General features: G+C 42.0%; 1 protein-coding gene across 1 annotated transcript; it reads left to right on the top strand.

Moving 5' to 3' along the window:
• The first annotated feature begins 4,945 nt into the window (after positions 1-4,945).
• LOC127532779 (uncharacterized) lies at positions 4,946-17,180 on the top strand. The gene is made up of 2 exons (XM_051944815.1): positions 4,946-5,074; positions 14,364-17,180. Exon 2 carries the CDS (start codon positions 15,783-15,785, stop codon positions 16,845-16,847), a length of 1,065 nt encoding a protein of 354 aa, XP_051800775.1. The 5' UTR covers positions 4,946-5,074; positions 14,364-15,782; the 3' UTR covers positions 16,848-17,180.
• Positions 17,181-17,344: the final 164 nt, after the last annotated feature.

Below are 17,344 nucleotides of genomic sequence, written 5' to 3'. Positions count from 1 at the left end.
TGTGAAACCTTTACTCAGCATGAACAGTTGTTGATCCATCAATGCCCCCATTCTGGTAGAAAGCGGTACCACTGTGACTCCTGTGAAAAAACTTTCAAGCACCAAAAGAGCTTAAAATGTCACCAACGCATCCACACTGGACATGATGTGTACCGATGTGATCACTGTGGTGAACCATTTGTATTGTACTCACAGTTAAAAGCTCATGAAGTGACCCACACTGGGGTTAAACCATACCTTTGTGATCAGTGTGGGAAACGCTACAGCTACATTGCAAACCTCAAAGTTCACCAACGTGTCCACACTGGGGAGAGACCATACAGATGTGATGAGTGTAAGACTTTTACAACTTTGTATTCCCTGAAACAACACCAGCAGATCCGCACCAGAAAGAAAGCATTCAATCAGTGTCACAGTGAGGTATGTAAAGACTGGTCTCAGTCACAGTGTACACACAATTGTGTATTGGATAATTTTGGATATTGCTGCAAAATTGTTTCAAAACAGTTTTGAACAACTGTGGTCGGTTGAATTCTGTTAACACATTATCAGCTATCGTTCAGTCTAACCTGTATTGGTTTTGTCACAGAAATCTGGTCCAGGTTAATCTGGGGATGTAGGTTAGATTAGGAATTCTGACATAATCAGACAACTGAATGTTAAATTCCAACAGTGACGTTCTCTTTGTTTTCCAAGCAGAATGGAACAGATGGACAAAACTCTCAGACTTGTCAGCACTCTGCCAATGGTGAACAGTGCTGCTTTGACCAGTCTGGACCAACGTCCAACCAACAAGGAACCCTACAACGACACCAGCGTATGCACACTGGACACAGACTGAACCCCTGCCAAGAAGATTTGTCCATGCAGGGTTCAGTAAAAGTTCATGAAGTCCTCCACAAACTTAAAGTCCTTGAGATCCGGCTTCACAGAATTCAGGTCTAATTTCTTGTTTAGTGTCTTCGTTGCTTCGTTGCAAAATCCATTAAGAGGAAAGCTGTCGTTAACAGATGTGACTGGTAAATTAATCAAACCGTTCAAAGTGGTTACTCAGTTATTATCAGTGGTAGAGGGATAGACGTCTGGATGGAGGCAGTGAGCAGCAGGGCGAATTTCCTCAATTACCACCTTAATGGTTCCTCAGATCCCTCTGGGCTGCAGGAACCCGTTAGATGCAGAGCTGGTTCAGTGATTCTCTGATGATTAAGCATAATTAATTGAGGAGATTACTGGCCTTAGGGTTCCTGTCTGTCAGTCTGTAAATATAAAAACATGAAGTGTTCTATGAAAAGTCCAATCTTTGAAAGCTGACATGTAGTTCAGAATCATTTCTTTGTAAATTAGCTGCATCCAGTCATTACCATGACATTGGCAGTGATTCTCTGATGATTAATCATAATTAATTCAGGAGATTACTGGCCTGAGGATTCCTATCTATCTATCTATCTATCTATCTATCTATCTATCTATCTATCTATCTATCTATCTATCTATCTATCTATCTATCTATCTATCTATCTATCTATCTATCTATCTATCTATCTATCTATCTATCTATCTATCTATCTATCTATCTATCTATCTATCTATCTATCTATCTATCTATCCTTTCTCAGCTACAGCATCTGCACCTCTGCTTCTGTGTGAAGTAGTCATTACAGGAGAGAAAGTGGAGAAAATCTGACAGATTTTGTCAAGTGGTCCAGAAAAATCTGACTACCCCTACAACTTCTCTCCTGTAATGATAGTAATAAGTAATACATAGTTGATACTTCACACAGCTGTAGCAGAGGTGCAGATGTTGTAGCTGAGAAAGTTTGGAGGTTGCCACTTCTTGCATTCCAAGAATAGTAGGGGAGTCAGATTTTGTCAAGTGGCCCAGAAAAATCTGACTCCAGATTTATTTCATATCATACAATCTGCACTTTTAACTCCAACCTGCATATTTCTGTTAAAGTCCTAGTTTTGAAATGGATCTCTCTGTTCTTAATCTGCCATACTGTGACATTTAGCCCTTATTTCATATTCTGTTCTTACAGACTGTAATTTACGAGTTTTTTTTTTTAAACTTGTTGTGATTGGTGTTTTAGCTGTTGATAAGCAAATAATTTCCCAGGTGTGGGATAAATAAAGAATTTCAATTTTATTATATTGTTAACTGGCCCTAATAAAATATAACAACAATAAGGAAATTACTAAGATACTAAAACTAGAACTATACTTATTTAAAGACTTTATACATAAATACCAGACATATTTTGATGCCATATCTTGCATTCTTAGGGAGTCTGATTTTAAGTAAGGAGATATAAAGTTTTCTCAGTGAACAATTATTTTAATGACACGTGTAGAACACTGATGGAATGTGAACAATATTTGGCGACATACACCCTGTCCTGTCCTGATGTCCTCATAGGAGTGAAGCTGAGAGTAGCGTAGGATCTCCCCAATGCCATTTAGGGTGCGCACATACGGATGAGAAGAGGAGGAGAAACATGTCACCTAATCATATTAACAGGAAAACATGTCTGCAGGTCGGTACTTAGTCACATTTAACCCAAAAACAACAGCAAAAGCAGTAAACGTACAACAGAAAAACCCGTCAAGTGGCCACAGAGTGAAAAGTAAGTCACACGCGTTCACGCGAAGGGGAGTCAGATTTTTCCGGGGAGTGTGAAAATTGCACAACACCTGGGTTAGTCTGTATCCTTTTTTCTGATTGGCTGAGACGAGACACGTGACAGTGTGCATCTATTAATGATCGGAAGCATTCAGGTCGTTCCGGTTATACTCGGTAGCGCTCTTCAGTAAAGGAGACGCAGTTTGTTATTTTCTTTGATTAATCGCTCGGCAAATTACAAAAAGTTGCAAGTTAACCCTTTTTTCACATTTATTAGGCAAAATTAGCTTCGCCACCGTGGCTAAACATGCTAAAAATGGCTTTGCCATCCTGAGGAAGGCCTTTGCCTATGGCGAATTGGAGAATGGCTAGCGCAAGCACAGAGACACCCTGAAAATTTGACACAATCTTAAATATTATGAAATATTTGTTGAAAAGTCTTTTTCGTGTGTTTCTAAGGTGTGGCTGCATCAGAAAGACACAAATACAAATGATATTTTTTTGGTTTGTTGTTTACAAGAAATATTTTATGGAACCAGTCAATTTTCAGTTTTAATGTCTTTTATTAGGATGTGTTTAGTTTTATGATTGTACTAAAATAAGACTCTTGAAGACCTCAAAGTGATTCTTAATGCAGTATTTCACAAATGTATGGGATGTCCAATCCACTGCTGTATTTAACAGCAATCTGATCTGCTGACGTTAGCAAGACAAACAAGTGAAGGTTTCAGGCTTTTATCTAGAATTGTTCTTGAGATATTCATCTTCAAACAGCCTCAAATTTCAATGTGAGAAAATAAAAAAAAACGAGTGAAACTGGGTCTGCAGTCCACTGAAAAACCTCTAAGAAAGTGTCTGACATACTGAACTAATATTTCATAGATAGCATTGTAAATCTCCACAGTTTATGATTTTAAAAAAAAAGTTTTTTTGGGAGATGGTCAATGATTTGAAACGGAGTTTGTCCCCTAGAGGACAAATGGCACAATCACAGAATGAGGGTATGTTTTGAAAAAATATCATTCAAAATTTGTCCAGAGAAGTGACTACAATTTGAATTTTAATACACTTAACCAAGTGCTATAGGTGGGGAAAAAAACATGTTTATGCAGCATGATGTTGCTTTGTGATGTTGCAACTGACATGCTGATTTCAAATGGAAGCATTTTAATTTCTAATGCTCTCATAGAAGATGACTGGTCAAGTAAAATTTACTCCTGTGACTCTGATGTCATGCAGAGTCTTTATGCTAGGATGTGGAAAGGGTGAAAGAAGACAGACTGGACATTTCTGAGTGAAACTGAACAGGGCATGTACTGATTCATAAAAACAAGTGTATTATCTTTAATCAAGCCTTACATAGTATTTACTAGCTGAAGTACTGCGGTTTTGAACACAAGAATTACTTGTCAAGACGACGTTGACTGGAGCTCTGCTACAGAAAGGCAGTTCATTTTCTGCTGGGGTTCATAACATACAAGATTTCTCAAATCTACAGAGATGTTTTTGATTTGAAATTAGGGTTACCTTAAATTAATAATATATATTTTTTGATACTTTCTCTAAAAACTCTAAAAAAGCTTCAGGTGTAGCTGCTGGAAAAGAGCCTGCAAGTCACATGGTGGGACATGTGAACATAGTTCAATAAGAAAATCAAGCCTGTTACAGTGTTGCTCAAGTCCCCTCTGTTAAATGGCATCAAAACAATGGTCAACGTGAACAAATCATGAGTGTTGACACTGACTCACAACAGTACCTCTCAACTGTTCTAATTTTGATCTATTTAGGAGAACAATGTAATGAGTGCACCGAGAGATCCAATACAGGGAGCTTTCCTTTTTCAAAGATCATTAGAAGGACAGAACCAGGGACGGACTGGCCATTGGGCAATGTGAGCAAATGCCACTGTGGCTGCCTGGTCATGCGACTGCCACCAGGCAGCATCACAAACAAATAAATAAATGAAAATATAAAGCGGGGCGGAGCAGCCGCATCAATGGACGGCCGCAAATGATTAGGCTAAATAAATAAATAAAGCGGACCGGCTGCGTCAATAGGCGGCCACAAATCAATAAATGAATAAATAAAATAATAAAAAATTAAGTGGAGCTGAAGGCGCCCACAAAAAGAGGGAAAAAAGCAAACAAAAAAAACAGCCTGTTAACTGTAACAAATAATAGGCCTACTCAACTAAACAATGATAATGACGTTTTTTATTTGTATGGTTGTTTGAATATGTTAGAATATTAACATGACTTATCTTCTATAATTTCTGTTTTTTGGACAATACAAATATAAAGTGTTTTATTTTTGAAGTAGAAAAAAATGAAAACATGTTAAAAAGAAGGGGTATTCAGACCATCTGTATTTTTTTATTTTTCTGAAGATTTATTCTTGATTTTTATTCTTTGATATCTTAAAATCGAGAGGTTAATATTTCTAGAATTGCAACAGGTTGGGAGCTGAAGCCTTGTGGTGACACTATATATTGCTCCATGATAAAAATGATTAGCTCATTCTTACAGCTATTTAAAAAATACTGAAAACATTGTATTCGATTAAAATGTAATTAAAAAAAATGTTAAATGTCATCAGGGTTTTCAGAATCGCTCTTTGTCTGGTCCCTCACCTAGAGCCAATTTACCAGTGGCTATTGCCCCGGAGAACATAGCTCCCAGGATCACAGGGACACTCAAACCCCTCCACCGCGATAAGGTGGCGATTCTTTAGAGGGGAACACAGAACACACAGGACGCAGGACATGACGCAGGACAGGACACAAGACAGGACACAAGAGAGAACACAAGACAGGACACAAGACATGACACAAGACAGGAGAGGAAAGGAAAGGAAAGGAGGAATAGAAAGAATAAAAGAATAAAAAGAAAGAGTAGTAGGGAAAGGAAAGGTTGTTCAAAGCCAACACCACAGCTTCATCAAAAGATGGATATTGTACATTCATGGCTGCCTCCAGCAGCTTTTCTGCAGAGCCAAACATATTTTGAAGGTCCTTGAACATGGCCTTCGACATTTTGTCCATCTTCTGGGTCATTTGAATTATTTGTTTCGGTGGTGGTGTTGACACTAAAAACATTTACACAAATTAAAGGGTGATTTTGGAGAATGCCGACGCCAGTGTGCTCATTGCATCAGGAACCTTAGGACTTGATAGCTGGACATTTGTGGTCAGCTGGTGGCCAGTCTGGGGGCCACTACGACTACCTTGGTTGCTGCTGACTCTGTTGTCTCTTGGCTGGAGCAAATTTCCACTGGAACTTCAATGGTTCTGTGGGCGTCTCTGGTGTACATTGTTGAACTTGCCCCTGCGGTTCTGCTGTGGTCTGAACCGTTGCTGGTTGTCCCTTTTTACTTGGCCTTTGCAGTGACAGAATTTGCCACTGTGCTGTCTCTGTGCAAAGCCTGCACGAGAAGCGTTTCTGTAAAAGGGTCTGCGATGATAATCAGCTTGGTACGCTGGTCTGTTGTACCAAGTGGGCCTTGGATTGGTCAGCCTTTGGTAGCTGGGATACCTCTGCCAAGCCCATGCACGACCAGTGTTCCACTGCCTGCGTGCAACTCGATTCCTAGTGTTGCGGCTGGCATGGGGTTGTTGTCTTGCAACGCTCACCCCTTGAGGCCCACATCGTTGCACAGCTGCAGGAGGGCGCTGCCTTTGAAACTGGGCGCGCTGTTCATGTCTGTGATTTGCCTTCCTATCAGAGGAATTTCTGTTGGGTGCCGAGTCAGAGTTTCTACCATGGCTGAGATGTGACAGTTGGTCAGCCATTCTTCTGTTAAACGGAACGGCGCGGTATGGTTTTTTACTTTTAGTCGAACCATTGTCGATGGCTCTTCTGTTGGTTCCGCTCATGTCTTGGTCTCCGGAGGTGCAGCTACCTGGGTTGCTGCTCCGAGTTGTTCCAATGGCAGGTTTTGCCTTGGAAACATCGTCTTCCTCATCCGGTGAGCCTGTGAGTTTTCGGAGGCTGGCAAGCAGTTCATGTCTGCGATATTTACGCAGTGCCTGCAAATCCATGGAGGCGATGGCTCTTCTCTTGCTTCCTCTCATGTCTGGGTGTCTGGAGGTGCAGCTACCTGGGTTGCTGCTCCGAGTTGTTCCAATGGCAGGTTTTGCCTTGGAAACATTGTCTTTCTCGTCCAGTGAGCCTGTGATTTTTCGGCGGCTGGCAAGCAGTTCATGTCTGCGATATTTACGCAGTGCCTGCAAATCCATGGAGGCGATGGCTCTTCTCTTGCTTCCTCTCATGTCTGGGTGTCTGGAGGTGCAGCTACCTGGGTTGCTGCTCCGAGTTGTTCCAATGGCAGGTTTTGCCTTGGAAACATTGTCTTTCTCGTCCAGTGAGCCTGTGATTTTTCGGCGGCTGGCAAGCAATTCATATCTGCGATGTTTACGCAGTGCCAACAAATCCATGGATGCAATAGCTCTCCTGTGTGACCCATGTGCCGTACGTTTAACACCCTCATCAATCACTGACTCTGAGATTCTGCGGTAGCGAGCCAACAGCTGGTATCTCTGTTGCGTGCGCAGGACCCACAAATCAGAAGAATTCCTCTTTGGTTCCTTGGCTGTGGTGGCATCTCTTGGTGCCTTGGAAATAGAAAGATTTCCAAGGCACAGGTTGTTGTAGCGGTGCATTTTGTGTAGTGCACACAAACTCCGGTTCTTCTCTGCTAAAGTCCGGTGAGTGTTAAAAATCGCAGCTAATCACGAGAAATCGTGGGTTGAACTGACTCTGTTACTGAGTTATTGAGTTACACTTGTGGACTTTCTGTCACTTGTGGACTTTCTGTCAGTTGTGATGACATCACAGAGATCAAAGACATTCAAAAAATGCACATTCAATGTGCATTTTTTGAATGTGCACATTGAATGTGTATCAATGCACATTCAATGTGCATTTTTGATGATGATGAACACACACACACACACACACACACACACACACACACACACACACACACACACACACACACACACACACACATGTTTGTACTTCTATCTTAGTGAGGACATCCATAGGCGTAATGCATTTCCTAGAGCCTTACCCTAACCTTAACCATCACAACTGATTGCCTAAACTTAATCCTTACCCTAACCCTAACCAAACCTCAATTCATACCTGTTCTCTAAAAACAAGTCTTCACCCTCAAACATGGCTGTTTCAAAGTGAGGACCGGCCAAAATGTCCTCACTTTGTAAAAATGTCCTCACTTTGATAGTTAAATGCAGAAAATGGTACTCACAATGTAGCAAGTACAAGAACACACACACACACACACACACACACACACACACACACACACACACACACACACACACACAGAGTTGATCTGACAGCAGAGGAAAACATAACCACATTCTCAATGTATTTTAAATGTTAATTATAAAATTGTTTCATTACTTGATGACTTTAACCTGTCTTTAGTGTGTTATTGTGTTTTCTGTGTGTTTTAAAGTGCTTATGGTGTGTGCTAATGTGTTTATAGTGTGTGTTAATGTGTTTTAATGTGTTTATTATTATATTTCATCATTTGTTTGAAGGAGAACGGATGAACAGCGGCCATCTTTGCTTTCTTCTTGTGCTTCTCTTGTTGCATCGGCTGTTGTTCTAGAAGAAGCTCTGCAGCTCCTCAGTTTACAGGAGAATCAGCTATATTTTTGCACAATTTTATTTTTATTTCATATGGAGAATGCTCACATTTATGTGTTAAAAACAACAGTGGCTTCAACGTCTAACTAATAGAAATCCTAAGATTAAATGAACATTTAGTTGTTAGGATCAGAACTTTTCAATTCAATTCAGTTTTATTTACATCTCATAGCTTCACAAAGACAGAAAGGACAAAAAGTGAGAAAATATCACAAGTGGAGCGATAAAAGTACGGAAAAAGAAAGTAAAAGTAAAAGAAAGTAAAAGAAAAGAGAAAGTAAAACCCAAGGGAGCTTTGAATCCTTTGGCACGAGGATTGCGTCCATTCATTATGTCAAACAGCCTGTCAATCATCTATAAAGAAATATCGGCATCTAAATCACTATCATTACAGAGTTTCATTAGGTATCAGATAGTTGAAATCAACACTCATCCATTCAAAATATACAGAGAACAGAGTACTTATTTCTAAACTGTATGTACAATGAGTTAATATGCAAGTATTAGTATTTGCTTGACTTCCTTATTTCCATAGGTCTGCTTTGTACTACAGTAAATTTCAGAGCTTTACCACTCAAACATCTGTGAAGGTATGTGTAAGGTTATGTACAACCTTTTGTGTTTATGATGAACATGCAATATCATTGTCATGATTCCTCCCTCTCCTACTCGGCAATCAGCCTAATCACCAGCGGCTGTGACAGAGCGCGGCTGCTCTCCATCAGTAATCAGGGCAGCATAAAAGCCTGACTCACTTCACCACTCACCGCTGGATTATTGCACTCTGTACGCTGCACACTGGACTCTACAAACCGCATGTCGCCACATACACTTCGCTGTTTGGACTCTGTTTCATGCTTCTCACCATATGCTCGCCACTACCTGGACTCCACTTCACTCAGTTAAATTACCTTGCCGGCTCCGCTTTCTCCCCTCCGTCTGCGCTTGGACAATCTGCTCCTCAGCCATCGTTGCGCCCCTCATCTCCGGCTCCCTCTGGTCCGTTCCCCCTGTTTTCCGGATTCTCCAGTCAGTTCCCTTCCTTGGTTAGTTTAGATTTGTGTTTAGTTTTTACCTCGGCCTTCGGGTCCGCCCTTACTTCAATTCAGTTAGTTCTCCATTCTGTTATTTCCCCTTGCTTCCCAGATTAAGAGTTTTCTGTTATACATACATATATATGTATATATATATATATATATATATATATATATATATATTGCTTTATTAAATCATCATTAATTCACCCGTCTGTCTGATTGCCTGCTGCATGGGTTCACAACCGCCTAGATCATAACAATCATGGTTTATGACAACATTTGGATGTTGAATTTAGAATCAGTCAGAATTGTCAACAAATTGTTCCTGATGCTCAAATCAAATTTTATTTTTTTGTTTTTTTAAAACATGTACTTGGTTCTATAATCATTAATAGTATTACCTCAATGAATTCTGCCGTTGCCTCACAGTCTTTAAACTGAGAGTACCCAAGATCCCTCATTGTGCGGAGAGCCACTGACACAGAGCGACTCAGTGTCTGCGCAGCCAGGGACAACCTCATCTTGTGTTTCTCAAAGTAGACATGTTTGTCTGTAATTTTATTGGCAGCGTGCAGTCCATCCTTTTTTTGCGCATCATTGAGATGATTAACCCTCAAGCGACCAAGCTATTTTAGCGACTAAAATGACCGACTGGCGTCATTTATGACCCCACTATATTTGACACAGGAAGATGTCTACTTTATTGCCTCTTTTTGTGCTTTCTTACCTATTCCACGCCACTGCATTTTAAGATGGATATTCTAAAATAACCTTCTTTTATTATTCATGGATTTTAATCATTTTTGACTCAGAGCTAAAGTAAAACCATATGAACAATATGATGCATTGTAAGAACGCAATAACATTTATTTAGACACGCTTTGTCTGCCGCCACTTCTTTTAAAACTTTATTCCTTTTGTTTCCTCAATAGTAAATCAAAAGTACATAAAAACAAAATCTACACAAACATCTTGTCTGTATGTGTGCAATGTAACATGCAGAGAGGTATTTAGATTAGGGGCGGCTACGGCTCAGGTGGCAGAGCCCTTCGTCCAATGCAAGACACTTTACCCACCTTACCTCCAGTGCTGCCACTTACACTGGTGTATGAATGTGTATGCTGTGTAATGTTGGTGGTGGTCAGAGGGGTTGTAGGAGTGGATTGGCAGCCAGTCAGTCTGGCCCAGGGCAGCTGTGGCTAAAAATGTAGGTCTACCAGCTATAGTGCACTGCAAAACACTGAAATATAGCGATTAGAGGTAAAAATAAATAAATAAAACTAAGGCCTACAATAGTGAAAAACCTATACACGAAACCATAGATTAATTTACGTGACAGTTTCACGAATCCTTGTGAGACCGGGTTGTATATGAATATTTTAGGTTGATGAAAAGCGGACCGACGTGGCGGATGTGGTAAAAAAAATCATTTCGAAGCCTTGTCTGGATTAAAAAAAGAAAAGTGGAAGATCAAATAAATAATAAAAACTGAGGTTTCACATCAGTATTTCACTTGTGCTGTTTTATTTGTATGGTTGTTTGAATATGTTAGAATATTAACATGACTTATCTTCTATAATTTCTGTTTTTTGGACAATACAAATATAAAGTGTTTTATTTTTGAAGTAGAAAAAAAATGAAAACATGTTAAAAAGAAGGGGTATTCAGACCATCTGTATTTTTTTATTTTTCTGAAGATTTATTCTTGATTTTTATTCTTTGATATCTTAAAATCGAGAGGTTAATATTTCTAGAATTGCAACAGGTTGGGAGCTGAAGCCTTGTGGTGACACTATATATTGCTCCATGATAAAAAATGATTAGCTCATTCTTACAGCTATTTAAAAAAATACTGAAAACATTGTATTCGATTAAAATGTAATTAAAAAAAATGTTAAATGTCATCAGGGTTTTCAGAATCGCTCTTTGTCTGGTCCCTCACCTAGAGCCAATTTACCAGTGGCTATTGCCCCGGAGAACATAGCTCCCAGGATCACAGGGACACTCAAACCCCTCCACCGCGATAAGGTGGCGATTCTTTAGAGGGGAACACAGAACACACAGGACGCAGGACATGACGCAGGACAGGACACAAGACAGGACACAAGAGAGAACACAAGACAGGACACAAGACATGACACAAGACAGGAGAGGAAAGGAAAGGAAAGGAGGAATAGAAAGAATAAAAAGAATAAAAAGAAAGAGTAGTAGGGAAAGGAAAGGTTGTTCAAAGCCAACACCACAGCTTCATCAAAAGATGGATATTGTACATTCATGGCTGCCTCCAGCAGCTTTTCTGCAGAGCCAAACATATTTTGAAGGTCCTTGAACATGGCCTTCGACATTTTGTCCATCTTCTGGGTCATTTGAATTATTTGTTTCGGTGGTGGTGTTGACACTAAAAAAATTTACACAAATTAAAGGGTGATTTTGGAGAATGCCGACGCCAGTGTGCTCATTGCATCAGGAACCTTAGGACTTGATAGCTGGACATTTGTGGTCAGCTGGTGGCCAGTCTGGGGGCCACTACGACTACCTTGGTTGCTGCTGACTCTGGGGGCTCGGGCATGGAACATGCCAGAGCACCTATTGCTCTCCCGCCGGGTTTTGTTTCTTATTATTCCGCTTCTTCCGCCTAAAACTTTGGCTCGCTACTCCTCCAGGGCTTTGAGAAATCACACACAAATTATATATCAGCTTGTGTGGTTTTATCGGGAATCGATGGCTATGGTTTTTCTAAGACATTCATTCATATTTGCTAGACTTATGAGCAAAAAACTGCATTAATTTTACACATAGACAATGAATGGGAGGACTGAATCACTCAGACGTAAGAGTCACCTGTTTTCACAACACCACTGCTTCGCCATACTTTCACCTACAAGCGTCATTTAACCATCAAAACGCAGTGATTTCTCTTGTCTACGAAGGGATGTATTTTATGTCATGCTGACATTTACAGTTTTTGCTCAGTGAGTCCTCAAAAAAGTGAAAATTCTCAAAATCTGCTCTCTTTAGAGTGGGTCATGTGACGAGGCAGAGTGAAGGACAAGTGAAAAATCCGCCTGAAACTTTCACGATTGAATCGCTCTCACGACCAAACGACAAGTATTAGGAGAATGAAATTTGGTCAGATTGTAGACAATCTACCTGGGATTCAAATGAATCCAAGTTTGAAGACCTAGCTCTTTCTGAAGTGAAATGACAGGTAGCGGTTTACAGCAAAGTCGCACCCTTCTCTCCATAGGCACCAATGTCAACTGAATCATCTGGCTCATGGAGGGACAGTGTGTTTTTAAATCGCTGGCGCTCGGTCATTTCTCACCATATCTGGAAAATAATCACATTTCTGGTTAGCCACAGCCTTCCTCTCGCTCACGGTCACTTTACTTTTCAGCTAGGATTAACGGTTAGCCCGTAAGGACCGGCAGAACGCGACGTTGCGCTCCCGTTCAGAAACACTGCTGTCAGGAGCATGTCTGCCCCTTAAGAAGGCGGCGTAATAGACAATGAATGGGATTACTGAATCACTCAGACGTATGAGTCACCTGTTTTCACAGCGCCACTGCTTCGCCATACTTTCACCTAGAAACTTCATTTGACCATCAAAACGCAGTGATTTCTCTTGTCTACGCAGGGATGTATTTTATGTCATGCTGACATTTACAGTTTTTGCTCAGTGACTCCTCAAAAAAGTGAAAATTCTCAGAATCTGCTCTCTTCATGTGACGAGGCAGAGTGGAGAGGTGAAAAATCCGCCTCAAACTTTCACGATAGAATCGCTCTCACGACCAAATGACAAGTATTAGGAGAATGACATTTGGTCAGATTGTAAACAATTTTCCTGGGGTTCAATTTAATCCAAGTTTGAAGACCTAGCTCTTTCTGAAGTGAAATGACAGGCAGCAGTTTACAGCAAAATTGCACCCTTCTCTCCATAGGCACCAATGTCAACTGAATCATCTGGCTCATGGAGGGACAGTGTGTTTTTAAATCGCTGGCGCTCGGTCATTTCTCACCATATCTGGAAAATAATCACATTTCTGGTTAGCCACAGCCTTCCTCTCGCTCACGGTCACTTTACTTTTAAGCTAGGATTAACGGTTAGCCCGTAAGGACCGGCAAAACTCGACGTTGTGCTTCCGTTCAGAAACACTGCTGTCAGCAGCATGTCTGCCACTCAAGAAGGCGCCACGAAGAGTTGTCAGCATGTGTCTGTGGTAGCTTGGCGCACTGAGCTCCCGCCTCTGGTGCGGGCGTCTTGGGTTCGAACCCAAGTTGTGATTTTTTCCTGCCGATCTTCCATGTTTTCTCTAAGTGATGTTTTATGACGTGCTTCGTCATAATTTCACCTCCAGACTTTTAGTCTTCAAAAAAAAAAAAATCTCTTCTTTTCAGCCATGTATATATTGTGATGCTCGGATTTATGGTTTGCCATACAGAACCCTCCAAAAACCCCTGGCTTGATGGAAAAAAAACAAAAAAAACATCTCAGAACATCTGCTACAGTGCCACAGAGGCGTCACTCAGTTTTAAGGACAGGGGGGCTTAGCCCCCAGGACATGCATAGGATGTCAACAAAAATTTCATTTTACAGCTAACAAAAACCTCTCTCCTTCACACAACCTTTACAGTAACTCCAATCAAAATTTTCACCTGGTGACATCTTCCTGTCTCTGCCTGTCAAAATAAAAGCACAGCACCATTTCTAAATAAAAGCCTGCGACGGACCGGAAAACGCCGAAATACGCCTCTCCCGCGCCCGCTCCGGATGGAGGTCGCGCGAGGGCCCGAGCGCCGCCCGGCCCGAGCCCCTCCCACGATTTCCGTGTGCGGGAATTGTCTAGTTTCTGTTTTTTGGACAATACAAATATAAAGTGTTTTATTTTTGAAGTAGAAAAAAAATGAAAACATGTTAAAAAGAAGGGGTATTCAGACCATCTGTATTTTTTTTATTTTTCTGAAGATTTATTCTTGATTTTTATTCTTTGATATCTTAAAATCGAGAGGTTAATATTTCTAGAATTGCAACAGGTTGGGAGCTGAAGCCTTGTGGTGACACTATATATTGCTCCATGATAAAAAATGATTAGCTCATTCTTACAGCTATTTAAAAAAATACTGAAAACATTGTATTCGATTAAAATGTAATTTAAAAAAAATGTTAAATGTCATCAGGGTTTTCAGAATCGCTCTTTGTCTGGTCCCTCACCTAGAGCCAATTTACCAGTGGCTATTGCCCCGGAGAACATAGCTCCCAGGATCACAGGGACACTCAAACCCCTCCACCGCGATAAGGTGGCGATTCTTTAGAGGGGAACACAGAACACACAGGACGCAGGACATGACGCAGGACAGGACACAAGACAGGACACAAGAGAGAACACAAGACAGGACACAAGAGAGAACACAAGACAGGACACAAGAAATGACACAAGACAGGAGAGGAAAGGAAAGGAAAGGAGGAATAGAAAGAATAAAAAGAATAAAAAGAAAGAGTAGTAGGGAAAGGAAAGGTTGTTCAAAGCCAACACCACAGCTTCATCAAAAGATGGATATTGTACATTCATGGCTGCCTCCAGCAGCTTTTCTGCAGAGCCAAACATATTTTGAAGGTCCTTGAACATGGCCTTCGACATTTTGTCCATCTTCTGGGTCATTTGAATTATTTGTTTCGGTGGTGGTGTTGACACTAAAAAAATTTACACAAATTAAAGGGTGATTTTGGAGAATGCCGACGCCAGTGTGCTCATTGCATCAGGAACCTTAGGACTTGATAGCTGGACATTTGTGGTCAGCTGGTGGCCAGTCTGGGGGCCACTACGACTACCTTGGTTGCTGCTGACTCTGTTGTCTCTTGGCTGGAGCAAATTTCCACTGGAACTTCAATGGTTCTGTGGGCGTCTCTGGTGTACATTGTTGAACTTGCCCCTGCGGTTCTGCTGTGGTCTGAACCGTTGCTGGTTGTCCCTTTTTACTTGGCATTTGCAGTGACAGAATTTGCCACTGTGCTGTCTCTGTGCAAAGCCTGCACGAGAAGCGTTTCTGTAAAAGGGTCTGCGATGATAATCAGCTTGGTACGCTGGTCTGTTGTACCAAGTGGGCCTTGGATTGGTCAGCCTTTGGTAGCTGGGATACCTCTGCCAAGCCCATGCACGACCAGTGTTCCACTGCCTGCGTGCAACTCGATTCCTAGTGTTGCGGCTGGCATGGGGTTGTTGTCTTGCAACGCTCACCCCTTGAGGCCCACATCGTTGCACAGCTGCAGGAGGGCGCTGCCTTCTTTGAAACTGGGCGCGCTGTTCATGTCTGTGATTTGCCTTCCTATCAGAGGAATTTCTGTTGGGTGCCGAGTCAGAGTTTCTACCATGGCTGAGATGTGACAGTTGGTCAGCCATTCTTCTGTTAAACGGAACGCGGTATGGTTTTTTACTTTTAGTCGAACCATTGTCGATGGCTCTTCTGTTGGTTCCGCTCATGTCTTGGTCTCCGGAGGTGCAGCTACCTGGGTTGCTGCTCCGAGTTGTTCCAATGGCAGGTTTTGCCTTGGAAACATTGTCTTTCTCGTCCGGTGAGCCTGTGATTTTTCGGCGGCTGGCAAGCAGTTCATGTCTGCGATATTTACGCAGTGCCTGCAAATCCATGGAGGCGATGGCTCTTCTCTTGCTTCCTCTCATGTCTGGGTGTCTGGAGGTGCAGCTACCTGGGTTGCTGCTCCGAGTTGTTCCAATGGCAGGTTTTGCCTTGGAAACATTGTCTTTCTCGTCCAGTGAGCCTGTGATTTTTCGGCGGCTGGCAAGCAATTCATATCTGCGATGTTTACGCAGTGCCTGCAAATCCATGGAGGCGATGGCTCTTCTCTTGCTTCCTCTCATGTCTGGGTGTCTGGAGGTGCAGCTACCTGGGTTGCTGCTCCGAGTTGTTCCAATGGCAGGTTTTGCCTTGGAAACATTGTCTTTCTCGTCCAGTGAGCCTGTGATTTTTCGGCGGCTGGCAAGCAGTTCATGTCTGCGATGTTTACGCAGTGCCTGCAAATCCATGGAGGCGATGGCTCTTCTCTTGCTTCCTCTCATGTCTGGGTGTCTGGAGGTGCAGCTACCTGGGTTGCTGCTCCGAGTTGTTCCAATGGCAGGTTTTGCCTTGGAAACATTGTCTTTCTCGTCCAGTGAGCCTGTGATTTTTCGGCGGCTGGCAAGCAGTTCATGTCTGCGATGTTTACGCAGTGCCTGCAAATCCATGGAGGCGATGGCTCTTCTCTTGCTTCCTCTCATGTCTGGGTGTCTGGAGGTGCAGCTACCTGGGTTGCTGCTCCGAGTTGTTCCAATGGCAGGTTTTGCCTTGGAAACATTGTCTTTCTCGTCCAGTGAGCCTGTGATTTTTCGGCGGCTGGCAAGCAATTCATATCTGCGATGTTTACGCAGTGCCAACAAATCCATGGATGCAATAGCTCTCCTGTGTGACCCATGTGCCGTACGTTTAACACCCTCATCAATCACTGACTCTGAGATTCTGCGGTAGCGAGCCAACAGCTGGTATCTCTGTTGCGTGCGCAGGACCCACAAATCAGAAGAATTCCTCTTTGGTTCCTTGGCTGTGGTGGCATCTCTTGGTGCCTTGGAAATAGAAAGATTTCCAAGGCACAGGTTGTTGTAGCGGTGCATTTTGTGTAGTGCACACAAACTCCGGTTCTTCTCTGCTAAAGTCCGGTGAGTGTTAAAAATCGCAGCTAATCACGAGAAATCGTGGGTTGAACTGACTCTGTTACTGAGTTATTGAGTTACACTTGTGGACTTTCTGTCACTTGTGGACTTTCTGTCAGTTGTGATGACATCACAGAGATCAAAGGCATTCAAAAAATGCACATTCAATGTGCATTTTTTGAATGTGCACATTGAATGTGTATCAATGCACATTCAATGTGCATTTTTTGATGATGATGAACACACACACACACACACACACACACACACACACACACACACACACACACACACAGAGTTGATCTGACAGCAGAG

Source organism: Acanthochromis polyacanthus, unplaced genomic scaffold (assembly GCF_021347895.1).
Source record: "Acanthochromis polyacanthus isolate Apoly-LR-REF ecotype Palm Island unplaced genomic scaffold, KAUST_Apoly_ChrSc contig26, whole genome shotgun sequence".
Classification (NCBI taxonomy): domain Eukaryota; kingdom Metazoa; phylum Chordata; class Actinopteri; family Pomacentridae; genus Acanthochromis; species Acanthochromis polyacanthus.
The sequence above is the reverse complement of the archived record's forward strand: the minus strand, read 5'-3'. Positions and strand labels throughout refer to the sequence as shown.